This window comes from Manacus candei, unplaced genomic scaffold, assembly GCF_025592945.1.
Source record: "Manacus candei isolate 608988 ecotype Guabito, Panama unplaced genomic scaffold, ASM2559294v1 h1tg000069l, whole genome shotgun sequence".
Classification (NCBI taxonomy): Eukaryota; Metazoa; Chordata; class Aves; order Passeriformes; family Pipridae; genus Manacus; species Manacus candei.
Genome location: NW_026138117.1, coordinates 3,337,929 through 3,364,804, shown reverse-complemented (window position 1 = coordinate 3,364,804; position 26,876 = coordinate 3,337,929). Strand labels below are relative to the sequence as shown.

Sequence of the window (26,876 nt, the reverse complement as noted above, 5' to 3'; positions counted from 1 at the left end):
AGCTAAAGATTTGCATATCCTAACTTACAGCATACATTTCCTTTGATAAATGTGAGATTACCTGGACTGCCTTCAAAGTAGTAGAATATGGTAGTGTTTGTTTCATATTAAAATAGCATTAAAAACCCCCAACTGTTAATAAATCAGAAGTATAAGACCATTGTAATCTCATCTCCAGGGGAACACAGGAAGTGTGTCTACAGCACCTATTTATCAAGTTAATACAGATTTTGATTTTCTGAGATCCCTAGATAAAGTAACTTTTATTAAATATTATTCCTGCTCAAATTGGCACGTTTTTGAAACATCTGATTAAACCCACACACTCTCAGCAGACCAAAAATGTCACAGGAAGAATGACTTAGCTTCCAACTGAAATTAAATATTAAAACTGTCTTTAGCTTGGGCATGATACGTGTTGATAGCTCAGCTCAAACACGAACTTTGAACAAGTTTGCTCCATGAAGTGCTACATGCTACCTACTAACAAAACACCCTTTAGGTATAGTACTTATTCAGAAACTAAATATGCATTTTATGCCTTTCCTAAAATCCATGAATAACAAAGACAGAAAAGTCAGAATTTGAATGTGAAACCCCTGTCTGTTTTAGAAGGCAGAAAACCTCAAAAGCTTAAATACGCATTATTTGACTTCCAAGGTACTTGGCACCTGCAGTTTTTTCTCACCATAAGGCTGAATTACTCAGGATTTCTTAGAGCTGGCTCACAGATTTTAAATTGAACTTTGGGCCTCCATATCTAAACCTTTTCTAAAACTGCCTTTGACATCTTAGTGAAGTTTTAATAAATCAGAAGAGGGTTTCTACCTGAGACTATGATCTAAATGACAACAGATAAATTAATTATCATATGTTGTTAAAAAAATAGAACACATAATGAATCAAGATCTAACATAGAGGTTTCCTATTTATTTACAGTGCAGTTCTGCATTTACTGTACAGAGCCATTCCCAAGTAAGAGATCTGTTGCTACTTTAACACTGTACTAGATGGACATTATTTGTTCAGTGCTTTTAGCTCTGACCACGAACAGCTTACATAAAAAGCCAAAATATAATGAACAACAACTTAAAGTATTTATGATACTGTCTTGGATCTACTTTTAGCAAGGGGGAAAAAATGGTCTTTGGAAATCCACAAAGAAGCACATATAGCTTTTTCCGGATAAGCATGCAAACTCTAGATAACCCTTAAAAGCAAGGTATTTCAGAGCACATCACACTTTATTCATAGTAGAAAAAAGTGCATAAAATACATTTCAAATATCAAATTCTGGATTTACTATGAACTAGAAAGTTCTACCATTTTGAAGAGAAAATAATTTAAAACCAAATCAGTAGGTAAGTTAGAGGTAGGTAAATTAGAGGTAGGTAACTCTAACAAAAAGCACACTGCTCTACAAGTTTGAATTTGTACTGCAGTCACCAGAATGATTTGTTAACCATAATCTCATTTTGTTATAGCAGAACAGGGCTTACCACAAGGTCATTTGCTATTCAATTTAGAAACTCAATATCCTCTTACCTAGGACCAGTTACCGACATTAGAAAAAAACCAACAAAAATACACAACATCAAAAGCTAGAAGAAATTCTGAAAGAAAAAGGATGAGGGGACAGAGTGACTTATTCTGTCTTTAATCCGAAGTAGGATTACAATTTTGTTAGACTGAGCACAAATAAATTCTGCAAAATGAGGCACTTTCATAATAGCTTTGTTATTTAGTGACATTATATTGGATTGGGGTTTTTTGTATAGAGGTTATTTCTGAAAAGCTACTCTGTGCAAACAAAGTTACAGCTTCGCTTCTTTCAGAAAGACAGGAGTATACACCACGTCAACACACAGGAGCTTCCTTGCACATCTCTGTAGTCACACCATACAACAGTCTTTCCGACAGAAAAAGGGTACTATATTTTTATTAATAATCTGTGGTTTATCTGTAAATAAAGCAGCCTTTCATCCAGCAGTTGCACTGGCTGAGTATGGGGGAAGCAATGCTGTGTTCAGGCATATCTGGGCTGTTTTCATTCTTCCAGGTTGAACCGTTAATGAAATATTTGAAATGCCCTCACTGCAGTTTACATTGATCAAAGTATCAATCATGCACAGAGGCTGCATCCATGAACACCAACTCTAGAACCAATTTTGACTGCTAAGAGGGGTGGTAGCTACCCATACACAGTAACCAATTACTGTCAGGAAAAGTTAAGACTGAAATACTTCTCAGACAAACTGATTACAAACAGGTACACTGATGAAATTGTTAAATTTTCTTCCTCCTCCCTCTATGTTTTAGAGAAGTCAGAACAAAAACAGCAACCAACTGCGAGGTAGAGAGTACAGAGCTAGGTTCCTGGAGGCTGTTTGTTCTCCTTGAGGTTGTATTTTCCCAACTTGACATTTCTGTTCTAATAAGTGCAGATCCACTGCCACGTTGTTTGCCACCAAAGCAATAGTAAAATGGATGTGCTAGAGTAGATACTCCCTGATGTGGGTTATACACAGAAAGGTAATCACACCTCAGTATAAGTTCTAGACTTAAAACTGTCTGCTCCACAGTGCAGCTGTACAAGTATCTAAAAAATAAGTACAAGTACCTACACCACCAAAACCATGGCCACTGACAAGTCACTATACAATGTTTATAACTGAGTACACCAGCTTTCTGGAACATGTCGGTCAATTACATTTACAATCTATTAATGCAAATTATGTATACAACCTTCTCCACCAGCTCCATCTGCTTTAAATGCTCTTGTTGCTTGTCTGGGTTTTTTTGTTTGTTTGTTTGTTTAGGGGTCCCACCCACCCATCCCAGCTGGGTTTGTTTTTGGTTTGATTTTTAAATTTTATTTTAAAATTTTTTATTTGTCTAACTAAACAGATCAGATGACCTTTTCAACTTACTGTTCATGGAAATCCAGCATTGGTGGCTCAAACCGGAGGGGTCGGCAATTTCCCCGATACAGGGATACACTGCAAGAAAAATTGAAATGCTGTAAAAGATACTACTAACTGATACATTTTTGCTCCCTTCACATTTCAAATAGCCCTTCCTTAGCAAAACATTCATTAATACTAATAGAGTAACTAATTCAAAAGAAGAAACAAACAAAACAAACTCATCCAGTCAGAATATCGTAATTTTACCAGGCACTTATATGATTATGTGGTGTCTCCAAAGAAGATTACGTAAGAGTACATATCTTTAAAACGAATCTAATTGAGTGTAAACTTTTCCTCTATATAAGGATGGCTAAGTGAAACAGCTAAATAGGTTTACATCACCTTTCACAGAAATGTTCAAACATTGCTATAAAGGATGTTTTGGATATTGTCCAATGTCTAGCAGTAATTTACGTACACCTAATGAGTTTCTCTAGCTACATCTATATTACAACATAAACAATCTCAGACCCATCCGATGGTACTGAGGCCACACACAGAAAACAGCCCATATATATACTGTTCAAAATTTGCAATATCCTGAAGATGATGAGATTGCTCTGGAAACATTCTTTAGCTTTACCTATACTAACGCCCCACTGGGAACTCTTCAGGTGACTTCTAATAGATGAAGACCAAAACTTAGATAGCACTCAAACAATCCAGAAGGGAAGATGACAAAGTACCTGGAAGCAACCACTGCCACTTATTTTACCAGTACAGTTATACAGAGCACAATCAATAACCCACAACTGAATCTATGCGTGCTGATCAATTTACAGGTCTGTAAATTTGCATGTCGAATCATCTTTAATCCTACTTAGAGATTAGTCATTAAAAATACCTTTATCCACACAAAAGAAGTAAAACACTCTCAGGTCAAGAACAGGTATAGTCAGTCAGCTTTAGTATACAGTTCCCTAGGTGTGTGTGTGCACCCACATGCCACGCGTATATAGATCACAATATAACAGAAGTGAAGGTTTAAGATATAAATAGGAACAACTGTTCAGATCTACAAAAAAATTACAATTCTTGCTATTAAGTGCTGCTGTGACTCATTATAGTTGCCAAACAATATAGTTTAGCCTTCTCAGGCTAAAATCTAACCTCACAGAACAAACACTCAACAAAATGAAGTTTACGAAGACATTGGACATAAAAGAATACAATTGGAAAATTATATAGGCAGTGATGTTTTGAAAGAACAAAACAAATGGACAGTATGACTTCAAAGTTTATGGCCCCATTTTAAAAACCATTTACAGTGCACTTTTAAATGAAAATGGACATAAAAAGCTCACATATCTCCATTGTCAAGATAACACTAAACAGAAATCATTCCTCAACAGTGACTTTTAAAATAATTCTGTCAATTTCTTCCAAATTGAAAACTCTTAATGGTTGGACAGCACCTCTTTTTTATTGGTTATTATTGGTAAAAGGACACAAACTCCTTTTATGGACAAGTTATTAGAAAAATTTACAATATTTACAAAAGCGATAATTAATATCTTTATTTCAAATGCATTGAAAATACTGTCAAGAGTAACATGACCTAACTTGAACAATCAGACCATACACAATTCTGCACATACATGAAAAGCCTAGGCAACATTTTCTCAGACCACAGAGCTATATTATCCTGGACAGCCAGTCAGACAGCATAGAATGTTTAAATGGTTAAAGTTCGGTTAAGGCAGCGACATCATCATGAATGCCAACTATTGTAATAGAAGTAACAATTATAATAAGATTCAAATGGGAACAAGCAATATTGGAATTCCCAAACTTTGCATACTGAAAGGCCCAACATGAGTCAACTTGCAGCAGACTAGAAAATGATGATAATGTCTGCTCTGCTAGGCACTTGCTCACCAAAGGCAGGATACACCCATGGGTAGGGCAACTTTACAGCATAATGACGTTCAGTTAATTACTACTGTATGCATGTAGAACTATGGCTCCCGGTCTTATATCACAATTTAAACATTTTCCTTTCCTACCCCTGGAAGTTCTCTAACTTTTGAAGTCAAGGACAACATCATGGCTGGGCTTTGCGAACGAAGATTTGGGAAAGGCACTACCCATGTTTGTTGCAAGCACGCTGGTGGCTAAAAAGGCCAATACGAGATAGACACGTCTGGTTGCAAAAGGCACAGCAGAAAGACTCTTCAGGAGGTATATTCTGCAAGGCACCATTCTTTCTGCATTGCCTTTTCTTCTCAAGAGTGATCCTGCATGCGTTCTCAAAAGCATCAGCTGCATTGAAGATAGTGTGCCTGCATTTCATATTTTGTTAGGTTTCTCACAGCTACTTTCCATCTACTACAGCAGTCTACATGTGCAATGAACTCTCCCTTACCAGCAGGAGAATGATATATCTACCCTAGTTTTCTGCTTTGCTGGGATTCAGAGATGATATCATGACTAGAATCATGCAGCTACCCTGACAGGAAGTACTGAGCTCAAAATTGTAAAGAACATCTGGGGGTTTTTTTAATGTTATCAAGGTTCATAGAAAAAAAACTTGAGTGCAATGTTCACAGAACCCTGCGTAGGAAACGAAGCAGAAATGGAAAGAACAGACTGTCCTCTTCTACACTGTGTCAACACTTACCAGTTGATACCTGCTGTGACAAGGACAACAACATGAAAAGGAAAAGATGCATGTGGAAGAGAGGACTACTGGTATCTGCGAACAAGCTGCAGTAGACTAAGAACTAGCCAGGAATCATCTGAACCTATAACTTAAATGGCCTCAACACCTATTTCCTTCTGCAAGAATTTTGATTTTAAGAATGAAACCGGAGAGTGCACTACACACAGTTCCCAACATGATTGTTATCCTCACTGTTCCATCCACGCTATCATCCAAGTGAGTGGGCATTCACCTCAACTACCAACTACAGTATTGCTATTACCCAGAAGCCATCTACTATCAGATGCAATTCACTGAAGTGCAGCTTCATGTCTCAATAAGGTTAGTTACAGATGCAGTTATAAAAACGGTAACAAACAATGCCTGAAAAGACTGTGCGTGATATGGATGTCCATCTCTGCTGAATCACAATATTAATCCGTCCTAAGGACATTCTGCAGCACTTCTGTAATGCTTTGCTGTTTATCACAGAGTACTAGACACTGATAATTTTAGATAATCCATGCACATCTTTGCATTCAGAGACCAAGAAAATGCTACCAAATACAGTATTTAAAGATTTCTGCAAAGTTGGGCAGCAACTGTTGCTCTGTATCCTCACATTACCTTTCTAGCTGTTCTGAGATTTTCTGGAGGAGGACTGTGCTCTGTGGAATCTTATCTGTAACATCTTTAATTGCTACTGTAGAAAATTCAAATCTCAGCATATTCTACGTATAATTTTCCCACATTACTTTACCAGTTGTTTAAAGGGTTTTATTTCCTCTCCTGTGCCATAAATTGTGAAGGAATATAGACACCAGCATTAAACCATGAAACAGAAAGAGATCTTATGATTTTATTTAGCAACACAATCTCTTAAAAAGCTGATACTTTATTTCTATTACCATGAAATCAAATAAAAGTGTTTTCTAAAAGTAACAATTTGACCTTTTAAAATGAATAATAGGCAAATACCTCACAGTGGGTGCTTTTTGTGCCAGAATATCTTCAAAAGAGCCACCGCAAGGACTCTTTTAGCTAAAAATGTTCTGTAAGTAACATGAATGCAGCCACAACGTGTTAATATTAAAAAATAAGGCTGAGCTGCATATGTCAGAATATGGATTTTGAATTTTATAGTTAAAATTATTTTTAAAATGGGGTATTAATTACCAGCTCAGTGAGACACTGGACTCCCATCAAACAATTGATCACTTCAGTATCTAACAGCAGCCAATGCTACAAATGCACACAAATAAAGACTAGCAACAATTTTTTTCCATAACTACCCAGATAGTGATTGGCTCAGTTATGCCAACATTAATCCTGTATCAGGAAAACATACTCATGATATTAGGCACTAAACTTCAAGCTAACAATTCCTGAGGGGGGACTGTCTGGGGAAAGGGCGGGGAAAGAGCAGGGAGAAGCTTGAATAGATGCACTGTAACCTGACCATGGGCAAGAACAAAATTTGCATTGCTAGTTCATTCCCCTCCTTCCAATTAGTGCTAAAAAAGCAGATCAAAGAACTGAATAAACTGTCTAAATAGGAAAGAAACATCTGCAAGCTATATCAAGAAAAAGACACTATAATCTGTGTTAAGGACAAAGAAAGAGAGGTCATCTAGAGAAGTACTGGTTTTAGCAATGACATCAAAAAAGTCACCTAGAAAAACGCATAAAGGAAAGGTTCATGCAAAACCACTAACAGACAGACAGCAAATTGTGTATTTACTATGTAACACGGCACAGAAGAGCTTGCAATGCAGATCATTTATCACATTGTGACTGAACCCCAAAGAGACCAGTACTCTGAAGTGGAACGGACTACTTTCCTGGCAGACCTGGAGATTTTTCAAATATCTAAACCAGTGTTTTAATAGAACACATTCTAGAACACTGAAATTTCCAACACAGAAAGCAATCTTCTTAGTTGAGAAATTAAAATAAAATATCCTGGAGGCAAATCTAATCCATGGCCTCAAATTCAAGAACCGCCAAATTCAGTTCTTTTCTGGGAGACAAAAATAACGCACATATTGCACTAGAGGCCAATATATGCACTCTCTGCCATTGAGACTTGATGATTTAAACAAGATACTATTTCATTTTTAAAGTATCTACATAAGGTATTGCTCTATCCAAGACAAAATACACTAATCACGGTTATCTTAAGTTCAATTGCCATTCCTATAAATTCATGTTCTCATACCTGCAATCTGACTGACATTCTGCAGCACATAGCTACAGTTGTTTATGTTCCTGTCCACAGCTGGAGATGTTAGAGACTTTTCAAAACTTGCAAAAAGAAGGAACTTAAGCCCACATTTAAGCAACTATACACATAACAAAATAAGAATCAATCCAAAATGAAAAAAAGAATAGTTCTTTTACTTGATTTCCTGAGAAGGAACGGGAAACAGCCTCATGGACAAAACATAGCTGTATTTACTGAAAGTACACTATGACAATTTGTTTAATGCTATTGTACAAGAAACAAGTTTCATTATTACTGTTCAATGCACTCATTAATAAACAAGAATATCTGATGATTAGAGAAAAATTAGGGAACAGGGAAAAAAAGAGGCCACTTATTTTCCTTCTCAGATATTATACATGCCAAGTTCTTTGATAATAGATTATGTCTTTGGGATGGAAGAGGATGGGACAGGGTCATGGGTTGTTCAGCCTGGAGAAGAGAGACTCAGGGGTGAGTTTATCACTCTCTATATCAACCAGAAAGGAGATTGCAGCAAGGTGGAGGTAGGCCTCTTCCCCCAGGCAACCAGTGAAAGAACAAGAGGGATATGGCTTCATGTTGCACCAGGGGAGATTCAAGTTGAATATTATGAAAAAAATCTTTACTGAAAGAGGGATTAAGCATTGGAAAAGGCTTTCCAGGGAAGAGGTGAAGTCACCATCAAAAAAAGAGTAGATGTGGAAGTCTCTGATGTGGTTTAGTTGGCATAGTGGTACTCGGGTCAAGGTTGGACTTGATGATCTTGGAGGTCTTTTCCAATCTTAAGGATTCTATGATGAGACAGAGGGGTATGGACAAGAATCTATCAAAAGTAACATAATCGAGTTTTTCTTCAAAAGGACACCAAGAACTTTTGAAGTGGGCAAACAAACCCACTGCTTTCTCAATACAAGTAACTTTAGTAAAATGATTTTAAAAAGTCTAATTACACAGAATTACTCTGTGGTATACATTACAAAGTGTATTAAAGAATTCTTCAAGTTTTTATTCCATATGTTAAGTTTCTTCTTCATGAAGGGCCACAAAGATGATCAGAGAGAGAAAGCATCTCTCCTATGAAGACAAGTTGGGAGAGTTGGGGCCGTTCAGTCTGGAGAAGGCTCCAGGAAGACCTTACAGCACCTTCCAGTACCTAAAATGGGCTACAAGAGAGCTAGGGAGGGAATTTTCACAAGAGCATTTAGTGACAGAACAAGGGCAAATGACCTTAAACTGAAGAAGGGAAGGTTTAGATTACATATTAAGAAGAAATTCTTTACTGTGAGGGTGGTGAGACACTGGAACAGGTTGCCCAGAGAAGTTGTGGATGCCCCATCCCTGGAAATGTTCAAGGTCAGGGTGGATGAGGCTTGAGACACCTGGTCTAGTAGAAGGTATCCCTGCCCAGGGCAGGGGATGTGGAACTAGATGGTCTTTAAGGTCCCTTCCAACCCAAACTGTTCTATGATTCTATGATTTAGTTGTCCAATATTAAAAACTGCTTTACATTTTAGTTTCGTTTCCTATGTATGAGAAAAATAATTTAAAAAAAAAAATCACTATTTTTATTTGACTTTTTTACACTAAACCTTTATTATTCTTATGAAAATTATCACAAATCTTGCAACTAAAGTCTGTATTAAACGTTTAGAAATATGCTTACCTTTTCTGTTGATATGAACTGAGGCCTAAAGTTGTCTCAGTCTGTAAAAGAAAAAAAAAATTAAATTTAAGGCTGACAGCACTATACTTCCTGTGGGGGAAAAAAAACCAAAACAACTCAACTGCCACAAGTTGGTCAGACCCTGACAGACAAAAGGAGAAGTTCTGATCTGGAACAGAAAATGCAAATTGGCTTTTTCCAATTAAAGAAATCAAGCCTTCACTGAAAGACTGTTTGGTCCAGGACAAGAACTGTGGTGAGTTCCAGTGGCAAGAACTCCTACAAACTGTAAAACAACTAGCAACTTAACAACTTAAAAACTGAGAGAAGGAAAAGAAGTCCGGGAAATCATAACACTGTACAGAACAAAAGAAAAACCTAGCACAGATGTAAGAAGCAAATTAAAAAGAAAAGCATATAAACCAAGTAACAGTCAAGCAATTATCTCATTGATGTAATTTAACACCTAGAAAACAAAGAAGGCTATAATCTCCATTTGACTAGGAAACTTCATCTCCTCTCCTAATGATCTTCTAGCCTCTATTATTCATACCTTTCCTTCCACTCCACTGGACATTACGGTTAATTACCTGAAAACAAGGAGGTTAGGTTGTCCAGGGATTTCCAGTTAGTTTACTCTTGTATAAAAAATACCAACTGGCTTAGAAGGCTGCATATGGAACGTCCTCCTGATACAGCTAATGTTAAAACATACCCGCCTTTGAAAACTTCTGTCTTCCCACAGGATTTGGAGATCAAATTGAGGATTTTAGTCCTCCTCTTAAAGATTTCATGGTCAAGCTGAATATTTATGTCCTGAGAGTGGGAAGAAAGCTTACAGGACTGATAAAGTCTATGGTGCACCTTGGCTCTTCTGAGTTCACCTCTAGTATAAGGATGTTGCTTGTTTGCAAGGGGAATGCAAATTGGTCCCATCTCATTTCAGAACTAAAAGCCAAGTCCCTTGGTTGGACACTTCATTGATTTCTATTTCACCTACAAATTATACTTTCTTTTTTTGTTTTTCCTAAGATAAAAGTATTTTTAAATAGATTTTTTTAAATTATCTTTATTTAAAATATATTTTATTAGAGGAATTTTTATTTTGCTTTTTGGAGACACTTTTTGGAAATTTTATTACTACTATGAAATCACAGTCTACAAACATTAGTGTTTGATTCATGTCAAGGATCAATTCTGGACTGTAAATCTAAGTAGTGTTTCAAATTTAAAATGAAATTAGTTGGTTTATTCACCCTCCAATTTGCATCAAACTGAAGAAAGCTGGAAGTGTATTATTTACCATTGTAAAATAAAGCTAATCTGTTTGTTACTTGAGGATTTATTTGCAATTTTCAAAGTCTAAGCAGAACATCAATTTTATTTTTTTGGTTTAAAACGCTGAAATAGAGGTTTTAAAGAAAGACTGCCTTGCTAAAGGGACATTGCAGGAAGGGGTTCACATTTGCAGTATGGTGCAGTTTTTCCTCCCTGAAGAGAACACTAGGAGACAAGATAAGTTGTTTTATAAGTCAGCAAGCTTTCATTTAAACTTACCTATTGCATTTGTACTGTAATCAAGTACTGTAATCAAACAGGCCATTCCTTATTCTTCATTAAAAATACACTGGCTTGCAAAAGTTTCCATGTTTTCATAGCTAAGGTATACTACTCATATACTGATAAGCTTTCAGTTCAGCTTCTTAACTTCTGATGTCACACTTCATTTTCTATTTTCACTAAGATATAAGTAAATACTTACTATTCCAAAACAGTTTACAACAGGTTGTAAGAGAAATTCAACTAAAACGAAGAAAGACAAAAAATGTTTTTGTGAATTCTTTATTTTCCTTTATCTTTTAAACTGTCTTTATCTCAACCCAAGAGTTTTGTCACTTTTACTCTTCAGATTCTCTCTTCCATCCCACTGGGGAAAGTGAGTAAGCATCTGTGTGGGGCTTAGCTGCTGGTTGGGGTTAGACCACAACAGCCACACTTACTCTTATGAAGTTAACAGATATATAAAATATCCCGTAACCTTTATCAATGCCCTTGAAAGTGCATTATTCACTACAATTAAATAAAAGCTTCCTTTCAATAATTGTTTTTTTTTCCTGTTTGAAAACATAATCAAAGCATATAATTAAATTACCAGCAATTACCTGACAGTCAGATGATGGAGCTAAAATGCAACTACTAAATAGCCATGGCTGTCATTAACTGTTAGGAGTTAAATTATCTGACTGAACACTCAAGGTTTTCCCCTCTAGTTCTGAAATTCAAATTTGCTATGAAAATATTAAGTCTAATATCCATAGATCAAGTTTAAAATCACAAATCACTCTGGTAAGACTCATAAACCTCAAATATATTTAAGAGTAAAAATCTATCAAAGATTCACTTACAAGGAAATGCCTGGGTTTTGCTTTCAGATGTCTATTAAACAAGAAAAATTACTAATTAATTTTAATGACTCTTTCTGTATTTTGAGCAGAAGCTGTCTGCTTTCTGGTTTGTTTGATATTTTATGTGGGGAATTTGTTGGGGGTTTTTAAGTTTGTTTGGACTTTGGATCAGAGTCAATCAAAAGCAAAGAAATAGCATACCAACTTCAGCAGCCATAGTATCATGGAACTGAACCAAAAATAAATCTCATGTGGCAGTTTCTATAATTATCACTCATTTTTATTACATGTCAATCTTTTGAGTTGTGCAGTAAACAAAAACATACAACTGTGTTCAGTCACAAGTCCCAAATACTTTTTTTAAAAAATTTGATCAAGTATAATTGTGGGCCTACTGTACTACAGTCTAGCACGCTATTTTTCCTGTGTGACTGCACAAAAGTGTGAAACAAAAATGCCAGGAAGTAAAACAATGTGTCTGATCAATCCACTATTTAAAGTGTAGGTTTTGTTTAATACTGTCTGTTTATCAGGAAAAGACAAATAACATTATGTTCTGTAATTAATACAGCTTAGTCTTTTAATCTGCAAAGGATACATTGTAAAAGAGCAGCACTGGCAAAACACAATTTATATGAAACATTTATTAAATCTTATCTGTACTGGAGAAACATTGCAAATAACAAAATATTGCAATGTACAGATCAGGACATGGGCTGCATATGCACACTATCAATGTTTCAAGATACATAATAAGCTAAGTTACAGGGGGAAAACCTTCAACTGGATTTATTTCCCAATCCAAATGCCTAACAACAAAAACTAAGGTCAGCACAAAAGAAACAGTAGAAATTCACAACTGAGTGGGAAAAATAAGCAGGAGAGGGAAAAATCACCCCTCTTACCAGTACTGGGCATTTATAATTATAGAATCATAGAATCAACTGGGTTGGAAAAGACCTCTGAGATCATCAAGTCCAACCCTTGATCCAACACCGCCGTGGTTACTAGACCAAGGCACTAAGTGCCACATCCAGTCTCATCTTAAAAACCTCCAGGGACGGTGAATCCACCACCTCCCTGGGCAGCCCATTCCAATGGCTGATTACTCTCTCTGTAAAAAATTTCTTCCTAAAGATCCAACTTAATCCTTCCACCCAAAAGGCTGTGTTAAAGCCTTGAAGATAGATGATTTTTTTTTTAATTTAAAGATAGTATATAACATTTAGGCTGCTGCTACTAACAGTTTCATGCTTTAGTTTTCTAAGTTTATCTCTTATATAACCCTAGAAAGATTAGACTATAAATCAAAGGGATTTCCGAATAAAGATCTTGAGAAAACTTGTACAGTGAGTTAGAAAACTTGAAGGCAGTCAGCCAGCACCAGTTTAAAGACTTGGAACAGTTTCTCTCCAGAGGCTCATATCCTCAAGAAAGGTTTCACAGAGAATCTGTACCTCAAAGCACATTTTACAGACTCAGTACAGTTGTGGAAGACAGCACATATCTTGCACACATGGAGAATCAAAACACACACCTTATAGCCTGAATTTGTCTCTAAAGAAGTTGTTAGTTTCAGCCAGAACATAAAACCCAAAAAATACCACCAAAACACCAATCACAACCACCAAGTTAATTTTAACGTCTCACAAATTTGTTATAATAGCTATTCTTCACTTATTGGAAAGAGGTCATATTACCTGTCACTACACTTGGTTATCTAAACATAGGCATCTGCTGCCACTTTAGATAAATGTCCTAGGGCAACTTGCCTGATCTCAGACTGACGTCCAGGACAGTTTCTCCTATGCCCTGTGCCATATCTGCCAGGGCCACGTAGATCTCCAGGACAGCCCAGGACATCTCAAATAGCACTGGTTACTTATGTTTAGACAACTAAATTAGAGCTCAAAAGTCTTACACAAGGACAGTGGGGGAAAAGCAGGGAAGTTTTCTTAATCAAGACCTGGGGTTTCTGGACACCAAATATTTGTCTTTAATGTTAACAAAATTCTCAGTAACCAAAGCTTTCTGTATTCCTACACAAGAGTATCCACACTAATTTAAAAGACTGTTACAGTCTGAAAGACTCATTCAGAACACTTTACATCTTGCTATCTTATAGTAAGGCTGCTTCCTTCTTGTAGAAAAGCTATGTAGTGCTTGCAACTAAATGTTGAGAGGCAGCTACAAAACCAATATGTAGATGGCAGCTTAAATCTTCATTGCTGCACTCATGAGCTCTGTGCTAGTAAGCAGTATAATTAAAAGTAACATAATTAATGATGAATATCTTGCTTAAGGTAATGAAAAAAATTAACGCAGTAATCTGAAAGGTAGCTGAAAGTGGACTGAACTGAGTCACTTTTGCCATTCTCTTTCATGGCCCAAACTCACTCAAGGAAACAAAAACATCACTTGACTTCAGCTGATGCAACATATGCTATTGACATCAGCTTTGCAACAGTCACTCCTGGGTACCAGTTAATTATTTTTAAACTAAAGCCTGGGGATGGCAATTCCTCTGAAGGATTTCAGCTGCTCACAAACAATGAAAACGAAGTAAGATAGCTTTTATTCTTTTATAAAATCATACACACGTAAAAGAAAGCTCCAGAGCCCATTGAGTCAACCCTTGCTTAGGGGAGGCCTAGTGCAGGTCACTCACAGCTTTGGGACATCATGTTTTGGGTATCTCAAAAGACAGAAATTCTACAACTTCTTTGAGTAACCTGGTCCAGTGTTTGATCAGCCTCAAGCTTAAAACGTTTTTTCTTACATGGGTTTGGAGTGTCCCACGCTGAAACTTGTGTCCAAAGCCTCTCAACCTTCCACTGAGCACAATAAAAAATCTGGCTTCAATCAATTCTACACTGCCCACAGCAATCAGTTTTCCTTTTGGTCTTCTCTTCTAAAGGCTGAAGAAATACATCCTAACATGAGAAGCCTTCCATCCCCCTGACATTCTGGTATCCCTCTGCTGTGCCTCTTCTAGAGGCCTGTCTGTGCCTGCCTTGTACTGGGTAGCCCAGACTGGCCACAGTACTCCAGCTGCAGCCCCACAGGTGTGTGTGGGGGAAAAAAATCACACCCCTTATCTTCCAGTTCAGTAAGTGGGCAGTTGTCTTTGCTATAACAGCACGTGGACGAGTTCAAACTATTGTCTTTCCTGCTACTGCTACTACTGCCAGCCTGTGCTGTCACACAGGGTTGTTCTCTCCCAGGTGCAGGCCCTGCACTTGCCTTAGCTGAATGTCATGAGGTTCTTGTCAGCCTGCCAAAGTCCCTCTGAATAGCAGTCTTGCCTTCCAGTGCAACAACCAATTTGTTACCATCTCCAAACTCACTGAGAATACTCTCCATCATCCAGGCTGTACTGTCCTCAGTTCAGCTCCATCGCGGGTAACCAACCACCAGCTGAACTCTGTACTGTACAACACATCATCGAGATCAATGGCCCAGCCACATTATTGCCCACTCACACAGTCTGTATCTCAGCAGTTTGGCTATACAGATATCAATGGAGATCATATCACAACCCTTAAAAAGTCCATATACAATATAAAAATTTGAGTTAATTAAAAAATACAGGTAGACTTTACTCCCTGAAAACACTACTGTTGATACACCAGAACTGAATGGTTGCCACTTAAGATACTTCTTTACTCTAACACAGAGAATGTGTTAGAGTAATAAACACATTAGTCATGCAGAAAATACTAAAATTCCTCCAATCAACACTGCCAATTCCCACGCATGTAACTCAGTTCCACAGCTTCCGTGTTACAAAGCCACTGCAAGTCATATTAAGGTCCTGTCTATTTGACATTTAGGACCATTTTTATTCTCATTACCAGTTTTTGTGACTAGCAGTTAACAGCAGTTTATGAACAATGACAACAAATATGTATTAAGTATATATAATAACACAGGTTTTCTTTTTTCCCCTATTTCAGTTACTCTGCAAAGCAGTGCATATCAGTAAAATGTTTTCTAAGACTTCATCTGTAAAAAATCATTTCGTACACTTAAGATTATTGCAGCAGATTCATGTTAGAAGAATTTGACTGAAAAGTCTTACCACTTTCCTTTCTCATTTTTGGAATTCAAAAATACTATTACATACACAGAAGTCTGAATAAAAGATTGCTCGCTCTAGAAAATAGTAACCCCAACTACATTGTGCAGAAGAACATTAGATACCCAAGGTAAAAACTCTAACAATAAATGGAATACATGAGAAACAGCACCTTATGAACTAAAAACAAATGAAAATTTTGTTCTGAAAAAAATAAGTTTCCCTTTAGTGTTTGTTCACTTTTCAAAATAAAGTCCCCAAAAAGTGAGACAGTATGTTGGCTTAACATGAAAGGATAAATTATTAAAAGCAACAGTTGTACTGTATTTCAGCCCTCTTATATTTGCAGATGACATCAGCAGCAGGAGCTTGAAGCATCTGTCAGATCTGGACAAGACTTCAAATAATCAGGACACAGAGGAGATGGCCGGACACTGACAAAGAGAAGTTCAGTTGAAGGAGAACTCAAACCTAAAACTGGAAATGGAATAAGTGACTAACTGGTAGCACACTAAAGAAAACAATGTGTCTAGAGAGCACAGTGAAATACAAACTATACGAGCATATAAAATGCTGTCAAAACCTTACAACTCATTTTGGAATTACTAAAGCAAGTGCTACCACATGGGGAAAGAACTACTCTGTCCTCTCTCAGAGCACTAATGTCCCAATTAAATGCTATACTTTAAATAGCATATAGACAAAAATCTAGTAAAGAAACTTAGAGAGTGTTTTTATAAACTTGTATGAAGAAGCTGTAGGTAGATTTTAGTACAAAATTATCACTATGAAGAGGAAAAAAAAGAGACCCCCAACTTAACACGTATTTGAGAAAAAAGCAGCAGCAAAATTAGCTTAGGAATGAAACAAACCTGTACTTTAGGAAACATACCAAAGTTACTTCTCTAGAGGTTGTAATAATGAAAGAATCAAGCACCTGCCTAGAGTAGTCAATCTACACACAACACTACCTGAAAAAAGTACTAGATGAACTCCCAGGGTTCGTTCCAATCAACCAATTCTATGACTCAAGTGCCAACCAATTATACAGACACCTGTAAATCACCTGCTACTGAAGAAAAAACCCAAACCCTACACTTCATTTACATGATATTATTCTTACCCTATGTTCAGGATCTAAATAAATTATCTAAAGAATTCAAAAATTTGTTGAGTCCTTATCCTTAAAGGGTCTCATTCATGTGAAGAATAGAAAGAGTAAGAAAATTCTCTCATTCTTGTAACTTAACCCATGGACAGAAGTAGTGCAAATTTATTTAGATATAAACCTTTCATCTGAACATGTATGCTAAAGAATAGAATTTTCACTTTTGCTCTGGCAAGATGAGAAGTAAAACTACATGGTATAGCACTTTCTAAACCACAAACTGTAAGTCCACACCCAAAAAGTATCTTGCTCATGTTAACCACTAATACAAACTAATCAAATTTCCATGGTCAGTTTATTTTTACCAAATGTGATGCTTTTCTATTTCAATATTTAAAGATTTCTGCTCTTTCATAAATAATTGTTCTTGGTCTGGTAAAACCCAATCTTCCAAGACATTTAATTTATATTTTTACAACAAAAATCCTATAATATGATTGAAAAACATAAGAAGTATTTCACCAAGAGTATGCATTCCAAATAAGTACAAAAAAACAGCATTAAGAGGGATGACACTAACTGGAAGGAGGTGGTAAGAATCCCTAACAATAAAATTATTCAAGGCTTGGTATTTGATTTGCCTTACTTGGAAAGCAATTCTTTTAAACAAGAAAAAAGCTTGCTTCCACTGTAAAAATACCAAATTCTCAGGGGAGTGGGGATAAACCAAGGCTGGAGATGGCTTTGACACTTCAGTGATTAGTCACTTTATGCACTGAATTGGTTATTTTTCATATTAAAAAAAAAATCACCTGAAAGTGACAAAACATTAGGCAATACTGATTTACTCCTGCATCATGGTACTTGTGCTGTAATAATGGATGATATACAATGAACAAACATTTGTGAAAACTTACAGAAAGCCCAAGTAACTGCTGTTCACATGACATAAGTCTGTTTTTACAAGTGTATTTGTTTTGATTTTTTTTAATTGCAGTAAGTAGTCATGAGAGGTCACCATATTAAAATCTTTGTGAAAAAGAAACAAATAACTTGTAAGCTAGAGAAAACAGTATATGCTGTCATTCTGATTAAAAGGAACTGGTTTCACTTACACAGGTATTTTTGGCTTAAGAGCCACAATAATGTAAACCATACAAACCACTTACTAAAAATTTGGTTTTGCAACATATTAAGGTAAGTGGCAGCCAAATTCAATCCAAAGAACTGGAAATTTTATAGTGCAACAGGCAGAATTGCTGGACTTTGTCCCACTGTATTTAAACTAGTTCTCTTGCCTCTGCTGCATCTTGCAAAAAAGTTAGAGTGACTGACAATCCATTTTACTTTCCCATCTTTATATGACTTACTGAGTGGCTCACAGCAGTACCATTACTTTCTAGTTTAAGATCTACAGTGGTTAATAGAGTGCTAAAATAAGCAAGACAATTACAGATTTGTAAGATTCATTTGAATTAGTTAAAATATAGCTAAGTGAATTTGACTACACCATCTTTATATTAAAACACTGGGCCAGTGACGTGTCACATAATTTTTATTAAACCACTTGTGTGGAAGAATATATATTCTAATAGAGCACGTAAAAGAAACTAAGCCACGCGGTTTTTTCCTTATATTTACAGTGATACGTGGTATCTCCATTCAAGTTAAAGAAATATTCAAAGAGTCAAAAGCTTCAATAATTGAGAGTGTAACCAGCATATGGAAAACTTCCACCACTCTACATGTCCAAACATAAGCCTACATTAGATATTTATTATGAGAATGTGTTTAACACATGACAGCTAAACAACTGGTTCATGAGGAACCTGGGGTTTTTTTGTTTGCTTGTTTGGTAGAGGGGTTTTTTGGTTTGGGGTTTTTTGGTCTGTTTTTAATTGCAACCTTTTCTGTCACCAGTTTACATCACTTTGAAGGATCTTATTCTTGTAAATTATAATCTTAATACATATAGTGGGATATTTTTGATTTACTTTAAAGATCAAGAAGTGAAGAAGGAAAAGCAAGCCTAAACAACTGAACAAAAAACCCAAACAACTTAGGTACGGGGGGGGGGGCGGGGGGGGGGGGGGGAAAGACACCTTTATCGTTCTGAAACAAAAACTATTATCACAAGCCCAGAACTACACAGCTTTGACATATGTTGATTCTTCTGGAAACACAGTCACAAGCCATGTGTTCTTAATCATTTAAACAATTAACTGATTTCTTCTTTCTCCTCTCCTCCCTTTCAACCACTAGGACTAAAACCATTAAGGAATTTTAACAAAAGGTATTCTCAACATAAGTACAATCTACAAAATGCATGCATATGAAACTCTAATCAACAGAACTTCAGAATTACGTAGCTCTAGAGTCAAGCCACATTGCTATCTATTTCATCTCAACTACTACCACCATCTCAATATCAGCACATATACTTTAAAGTTAACTTTTTGCCTGTTTTGACTCACATCAAAAGAAAGCTGACAGAAATGGCAACACTATACCCGAAATACATAAAGGTAATTACTTCACTGCAGTAATTAGAATGTGTTTAAATCCAACTTGATCAAGTTGGATCCCAAGTACTGCCTTTAGGTTTGGGAATCTTGCAACACTTGCAGTTCCTCCAAATGAGTTATCCAATTGCATCCCAACTCTACATCAAGATAAGTCTTAAACACAATGAATCCTTATGTTTTTCTGAGAAAAAAGAACTGGACAAACTGACCAGAGAGAACCTGTAGTAAACTCCACCAGTTTCCCAACACAAAAGAATCAGGGAACCAGAACCTCAGGACACACCAAAGAATACTGCTGAAAATAACTCTAGAAGGTCCAAAGGTTTTATGCAGTAAAGTTTGATGCTTGTTTATTTTCAAAAATCCACTTACCCAGGAGTTTCAAAAAACAGCTATCACAAAGAAGATGAAACACTGCTAGATCAGATGGCTTACTCAGGCTACATACCTGCAATAGGTCTCCTTCATCAAAACGTAGCATTTCTATTATGCCATCCGACTGGATGAAAGCTGCAAAGAAAAACAAAAAACTAAGTAACTTCACAAAAAAACATTTAATTATTAAATAAAAAGAGTGACTTAAAACATCCAAAATCTGCTATACCTCATTCTGTACATAGACCTATGACTAACCAAAATAACAATGCAGAGTCTAAAAAACACCAACCAAAAAAAAATAAATTGTGACATTAATTTTCCTTGGAGAAGTACCACACTTGGCAAATCAGTATTTTGGCATAAAAATATTTAACTCCAAAGGGGACAATAACTTCTAGGGTCCCAAAAAAGATTGGTGGTATCAAGGTTACTCCAAACTTCAATAAAACAACTGAAGTTAATACATCTAAGCCCACAAAGAGTTCAGACATTTACAAACAGAATTTCTGTTTCATTTATACACCAAAAATCTTAACAGTACATCTGGAAAGCCTTGTTCACATTGTTCCCTAACCCTTGGCATGGCAACAACTCTCTCCATCTTGATAGTAACATATTAAAATATGAAAAAGTTCAGAAGTATTTGCACCATAAAACTAAATTCTATGAAAATTCAAGCCTCAGTCACATATAGGATCCTCAAATCCTCTACTTATTTCCTCTAAATGTTTGGACAGGCAAATTTTTTTTCAATTCCTCTCAAAATGCAGGGAATGCTACTTTCTTTTAAAGACAAAGAAATAAGGACAATGCCCTTCCCGTAAAATATAATAATGCATACAAGAATGAATATGATTTAAAGAGGAAAGAGAAGTTCAAATTGTTCTACATCTTACTCCTCAAAAGTCTACTGAGGCACACAAAAAAGCAGGTCTTCAGAATAAAATACAGGAACAACCTCAGATCAGAAAATTGTATTAAAAAAACCCAACAAAACCAAAACCCTATAAATAACTCCTTCTCTACCCTACGTTCTTTTTCCATGACTGTCGTTACCATTCAGCCAGATGAAGCTGAGGGAGTGGTAATACGCCCCTCTTTCCGAAAGAGGAACAACTTCAACAGGAAGAAGTTAGATTTCCCAGCACACAGAAGCACAGTGTGTGCTTCTGGAAGATGGATTTTGAATCCCAGTCTAAAAAAGGACCTTTAAACCTTCAAAAGCAGCCCAGCTCAGGTGGAGTGTGAAAATCACCCCAGAGGGGAAAGGGGGCATTCAGATTATAAACAATACACACGTCCTGCAATATTAATAGTGGTATGAACAGTCCTATTCAGTCATGTCAGCAATACCATAGAGGGTTTTTTTCTGTATGTATTGTCATTTCCTTAATGCTTTCCAAAACAAAGAAAACTCATCCTTGATCCAAGAATCAGGAGTTTGGTCAATCATTTATACTGAAGAACTATACAGAACATAGGGCAAGAGATTAAAAAACCAAACAAAACAAAACATTTAAACAGCTGTTACAAAATCAAGTCCTACAGTTCATGAAAATGTGGGCTTTTAAAACTTAAATTACTGGAGTAGGTCTTCCAGTTTAAAGTTCAATGCTAGAAACAAAGAATAAGTGAATTCTTCTCAATTTGACTGGCAATACATATGATGTAAGACATTCAAATCAATATTTAATTTTGGTTTTAAAACCACTCAGAAAAATCTGTAAGCGAACTGCAGTGCAAGACAATGAAGCTTGGACACATTAGGTTAAAACACAGAATATGATAGTTAATCACAATTACAGAGAAATGTCATGCTTATCATCTGTGCAAAAAACCAAATTACAGATTAGCTGATATGGAGGGAAAATTCTCAATTTTTAAGTTGGGGACAAATACAGAATAAAATTATGTTTTCTCATGTATTCGATTTATTGCAAGTTTAACAGTCACAGCTTAAAAAAAAAAAATACTTTCTCAATACAAGCACACCTTCCTAAGAGGCAAAACGAATTGCACTTCTGAAGTTGGGCTTTCTGTCATTCTCTTGTTTTCTAGATCTCTGCTTTGGAAACAAAGAACACACAGCACTTGACGGTGGCATCAGGCACAAGCAAAAAAATTATCAGAAAACACCTTTTTGTATTAATGATCTGTCAAAAACCAGCAAAGCATAAAAGGGTATTTTATCTAATCACAAATTCTTAATATTTTTCTGAGGCTTTTTTCTCTGTTTTAAGTATGATACAGTGTTGGTACAAAGAGCAGAAATTAGCAACAATTCTTCCACAAGGATAACATACACAGAAGCTCACAGAAATTCGCCCAAGCTTTCTACCCAAGCAGCTTGAATTCAGGCAGCCCTTCAGTAAACTCCAAACACTTTCTCAGCCCCTTTTTAGTTATTTCATCTTTGTGACAACTTATGAACAAAGCAACAGATGTTACAGAACATTTTGAGTGGATGACACTGTTAAACAGAAGTGCCATTCATCATTACATCATTTAAGAAGTGTTTACAGAGAGCAGGTGACAGTTAGTGTCAGGTGAAGTCAGAGGCACTGCAAAGCTTGGCTGCTGGCCATTTCATGGCAGTCGCATCTCAACTGAGATGCTGATGAAGTTGCTGTGGTTATACCTTTTATTTTGGTTTAGACTAACTTTCAAGCCTATGTTTCTACTTTATTGGTTATTTCATCAAAGCAAGGAAATGGCAAGTAAATACTTACACCTTCCTGAGATGAAAGCTTTTTTTTGGAACTGGCTTCTCAGACTCTCAATTCGGGATGAAGCAAGGAGTCACCTCATTCAAATGAGGCAAAGCCAATTACATTTTAAAAAGCTCCACTGACGAGTCATAAAGAATCACCCAAATCCCTGTAAGAGCAGCTCTCAGACTGTCTAATATGGACCACAGAGAGGACAAAGTCTTCTTCAAAGTGAAATGCTGACGGTGCCCTTCTGGGTATTTATTTGCCCATTCCAAAATTAGCAGCAGTTGCTCACCTTTTGCACTTGTGCTACCTGACCTAAGCAAGTTTACAAACTTCTGCAGTACAAGTCCAAAAATAGTCTTTTCTATCCTTTTACACAAAATATATATGTCACCAATAGAGAATAGGTTATTACCAATGCTCAAAGACTCTGCAAGCAATTAAGTATGAGGTCACTTGGGCATGCTTTATTAGGTGAACTATTCCTCATGCTACAGAGGAAGATGACTCTTTTCTGCTAAGTCCCTAACAATTTCTCCTGGAAAAACTTCTTCCCAAAGCTTGAGCTGGTCCATTACCAGACTAATACTGTAGCCAATACTTTGATACCCTCGAAGAATAAACTGTAGTAAATTAAGAACCATTACAGTCACCCTGCCACATGACTGGCAACTGCTTCAAGAGGGGCACAACACAACACAACATTTGGGGTAGGAAGCATTTTAGCTGTCACAGTATTATCTGCCACTGCACAAATCAGCAGCCAAGAAGGCAAATTACACATTAGGAAAATTATTTCTTCCTGACCCTACAGGCAATTGAAGCCCTGAAGGCTAATTACAATAGCTGTTAGTCAAACTTTAAATGTTACTAGTATGTTCATGGACCAAAGAAGGAAAATCCACAGATTTCAAGGCCATAAGAATCATAGTCTCTTTTCCTCTTCACCTGTGCTGAACAGAATATTTTCTTCGAAGAGGTAAATACAAATCTCCCTCAGCAGAAAACTTCTATCCTTTCAAGCTCCCACAAAAAGCAAATGTAACAGGTTCATGAAAATCTCTAAGAATTTCAGTCATTCTCACTACTAGGGTAGTAAATGATTTCAGGGTTAAATTTTTCCAGCTATAGCTTGTGTATTCCTGGTTTCCTCTTTTCAGACAGTAGGTCACTATTAACAGAAGACAGACAAACAAGTGCTAAAAATACTATAAGTTTCATTTTCTGTTTGTTTTCAATTTACCGCCTTTAAAATGCAACTTCTTTGATTAAGTCAGCTTTACTATAAAAAGCCCACAAAAGATATCAGAAAGAGATCATGAATGTAGTCTTTCTACTTGCTCCAGAACACCTTGTCCTGCTGAGAGCACTTTCCAAGCTTGGTAAAACAAAACCCACCATCATAGCCATGGCCCCTAGTCCCCAAACCACAGCTTTCTAGAACAGTAAATGCACTATCTAGTTATTATTACCAGTAGATTCTTAAATGCTTTCCCCTGCCCTTTCTGACATCATCACAGTGCTGGATGGTAAACACCTAACATAACAAAAATTAAATCAACAGTGGCCCAAAGAGATATTGAATTCACTTAAATTCCTCAAAGCTTAAGCAGCATCTTCTCACAAGTTTACACAGCTAGTAGACAAATCTTGCTCAAACACACCCCTAATTTGATTGTCCAAGCCTTTCACATTCGAGGTAAAAAAAAGCACAGGCCTATAAACCATCAAGTAACAAGAAGAAAATTTTAAAATCCTACACATATCCAAAGTAAATGGGAACTTAGTACCAAAACCACTTTATCCAATACCACTCTTTAGATGTGACTGAATTACACATAACAGAATAAATTTGCATTAATGTGAGACCAATGTGAACATGAACTCTTGGTGCACAACAATAAAAAAAAATTCTCCCTGGCTCACAGGTTATGAGGCCATCTCTGACTGAGATCCCATTTTTAAGGTGGCTTTGTAAACTTTTCATTCATTTAGCCACTGTCCGTTCCTTCACTTTAACAGAAATGTATATTCTGACACATACGCTTATAAAAACACTATCCTGAAATACAACTTAGCTCTGGAACAGCTACTCAACAGCAGTGCATTCATTTATTTTTATGTTAATCATAATATGTTCTCTTACAGGCTTGTAAGAACTCTTTTCTTCCCTAACTCTTGTCTAAACAAGTTGTCTAACTTTCTTGTAAGCTGTATTTATAAAAGCCAGCACCATCCAGTCTCTGAATTTTCTCCAAATTCTGAACATAGTATCCTAGCTTACTAAAATGGGGCCAGATCCATTATTTAAATAATTCCTAATTTACAGTAAGTTTTTTTTTTTAAAGTCCAGTTTCTAACCCTTTGTCTTAGTGACTAAGCTCACTTCAAGGTAACTATAACCACATGAGCCAATTACAATGTGCTAAATGCCACTCGATTCTGTCCATGTAATTGTAATTACTGCCTTTGTATCACTACTGGTTAAACAGCACATCTGACCCTGGAGGAGTTATTTTTAAAGCTCTGACTATGAATTAACTGCTTATGCACAATCACACAATTTCAATCATCCTGAACAGTGGAAAACTGAGCAGCATGTGAAATACAGGCAGGTGGATACAGAATGATAAAATAACATTATTATGGAATGGAAAATTACATTGTAAAAAACAAAATACTCCACAGATTAAGAAAAATAGAATTACACTGTAATTCAAGCAACCACTTCAATCAGCTTCAGGAATACAGAAGTCTGGACAGCCTCAAGAAACACATCCCAGTTCAGTGTTCAAAACAATACATTTGTTTAATGAAAGGCCTGTTCTCCAAGATGGAAGAGTCAGTGTAGCTATCTGCCTGAATTTCTGCCTACATCCCAACAGGTTCACTGGAAATGTAAAAGGTCATTCTCTTATGAACCAGTGAATGTCAGGCAATAGACAATCACCAGCCAGCAGGCCTGGTTTCCAGCTAAATCCTCTTGCACTCACATAGACTATTCGCTTGTTTATTTTTCAGTACTCCATAACAAAGCAAAATTAGTAATTTTCCCAAGAAACTTCACAAAGAGCCATCACAACAAAGAGAGAAAATACACACAAAGTAGTAAAGATCACATGCAAAAATGTCTCACTTTGAAGTCTTTTTACAAAGAAACATATGCTTTATTCTTTATTAAAAACTCTACTGACCACTCCTCAAAAGCCAACTAGCCAAATTTTTATTTTCTGTTTATGTATTAGAGATTTGAAACAGAACCATTCCTAGATAATGCACTTTAATCATCACATGAAAAGAAAAAGCAATACATTAAGCCAAAAACCAAAAAGACAGAATTTTCATCAAAACCCTCCTTTTGTACTACTGATTTAAAAAAAAAAAAAAATTAAGACTTTACACAACACGTACTCAAGTAAGCTCATATGCACCAACCCAGGCCCAAGTTAATACAAGCTCAACAGCCAGCTCACTTGCACTGTGATACCTGAGCACACTATTTCAGTGAGGCCAGGCTTTGCAGTGCCTCTGACTTCACCTGGCACTGTCACCTGCTCTCTGTAAACATTTCTTAAATGATATAATAATGAATGTGAGGGTAATGAAACAAAAGTCAAATAATTTGTATTTTACTGCACACAGCAGCACAAATTGAGTGTATTAACTGATAGCCAACTAATTCTGCCTATAGTATTTGGCTAAGTTATTTGTGTGTCATTTCTAACTTCAGATAAAAGACAAGCTCCTTTACACAGCAAGGGCCTTCCCTAGTAAGAAGAGCTGTCACATTGTTTTCAGCCACTCATCTCTTTTCCCCTTAGTTAAGACTGATGCAGATTTTTTGGAATTCAGTCATCAATTCAGCTTTTAAAGCCAGCTCCAAAACAGAAAGTGACAGCATGATTCTGATTCAGAACACAGGCTCCAGACAGACTATGAAGCCACCGCTTAGTGTGAGAAAGGAAGAAAGCGGCTCTCCATCCTGAAGCCACCGCTCCCACATCTGGCTCACAGTATTTGTTTCACACTTGAGAAGACAGTGCAAGACGGCTTGAAGGTTTCTTTCACATAGTTCTTTCACATCCAGTTAGATAGACTGGATATATCTCCGGTGAGAGATATATCCTTGCAATAAAACTACACAAACATA

At 36.4% G+C, this 26,876-nt stretch overlaps 1 protein-coding gene across 1 annotated transcript in view; it reads right to left on the bottom strand.

Moving 5' to 3' along the window:
* Positions 1-26,876, bottom strand: part of TMEM131 (transmembrane protein 131) — a 92,998-nt gene that overhangs the window by 53,477 nt on the left and 12,645 nt on the right. Inside the window, exons 2-4 of the mRNA XM_051806781.1 lie at positions 20,083-20,144; positions 9,519-9,559; positions 2,931-2,999 (exon numbers count right to left, since the gene is read on the bottom strand). Coding sequence (XP_051662741.1) covers positions 2,931-2,999; positions 9,519-9,559; positions 20,083-20,144 — 172 coding nt within the window. The remainder of the gene's footprint in view (positions 1-2,930; positions 3,000-9,518; positions 9,560-20,082; positions 20,145-26,876) is intronic.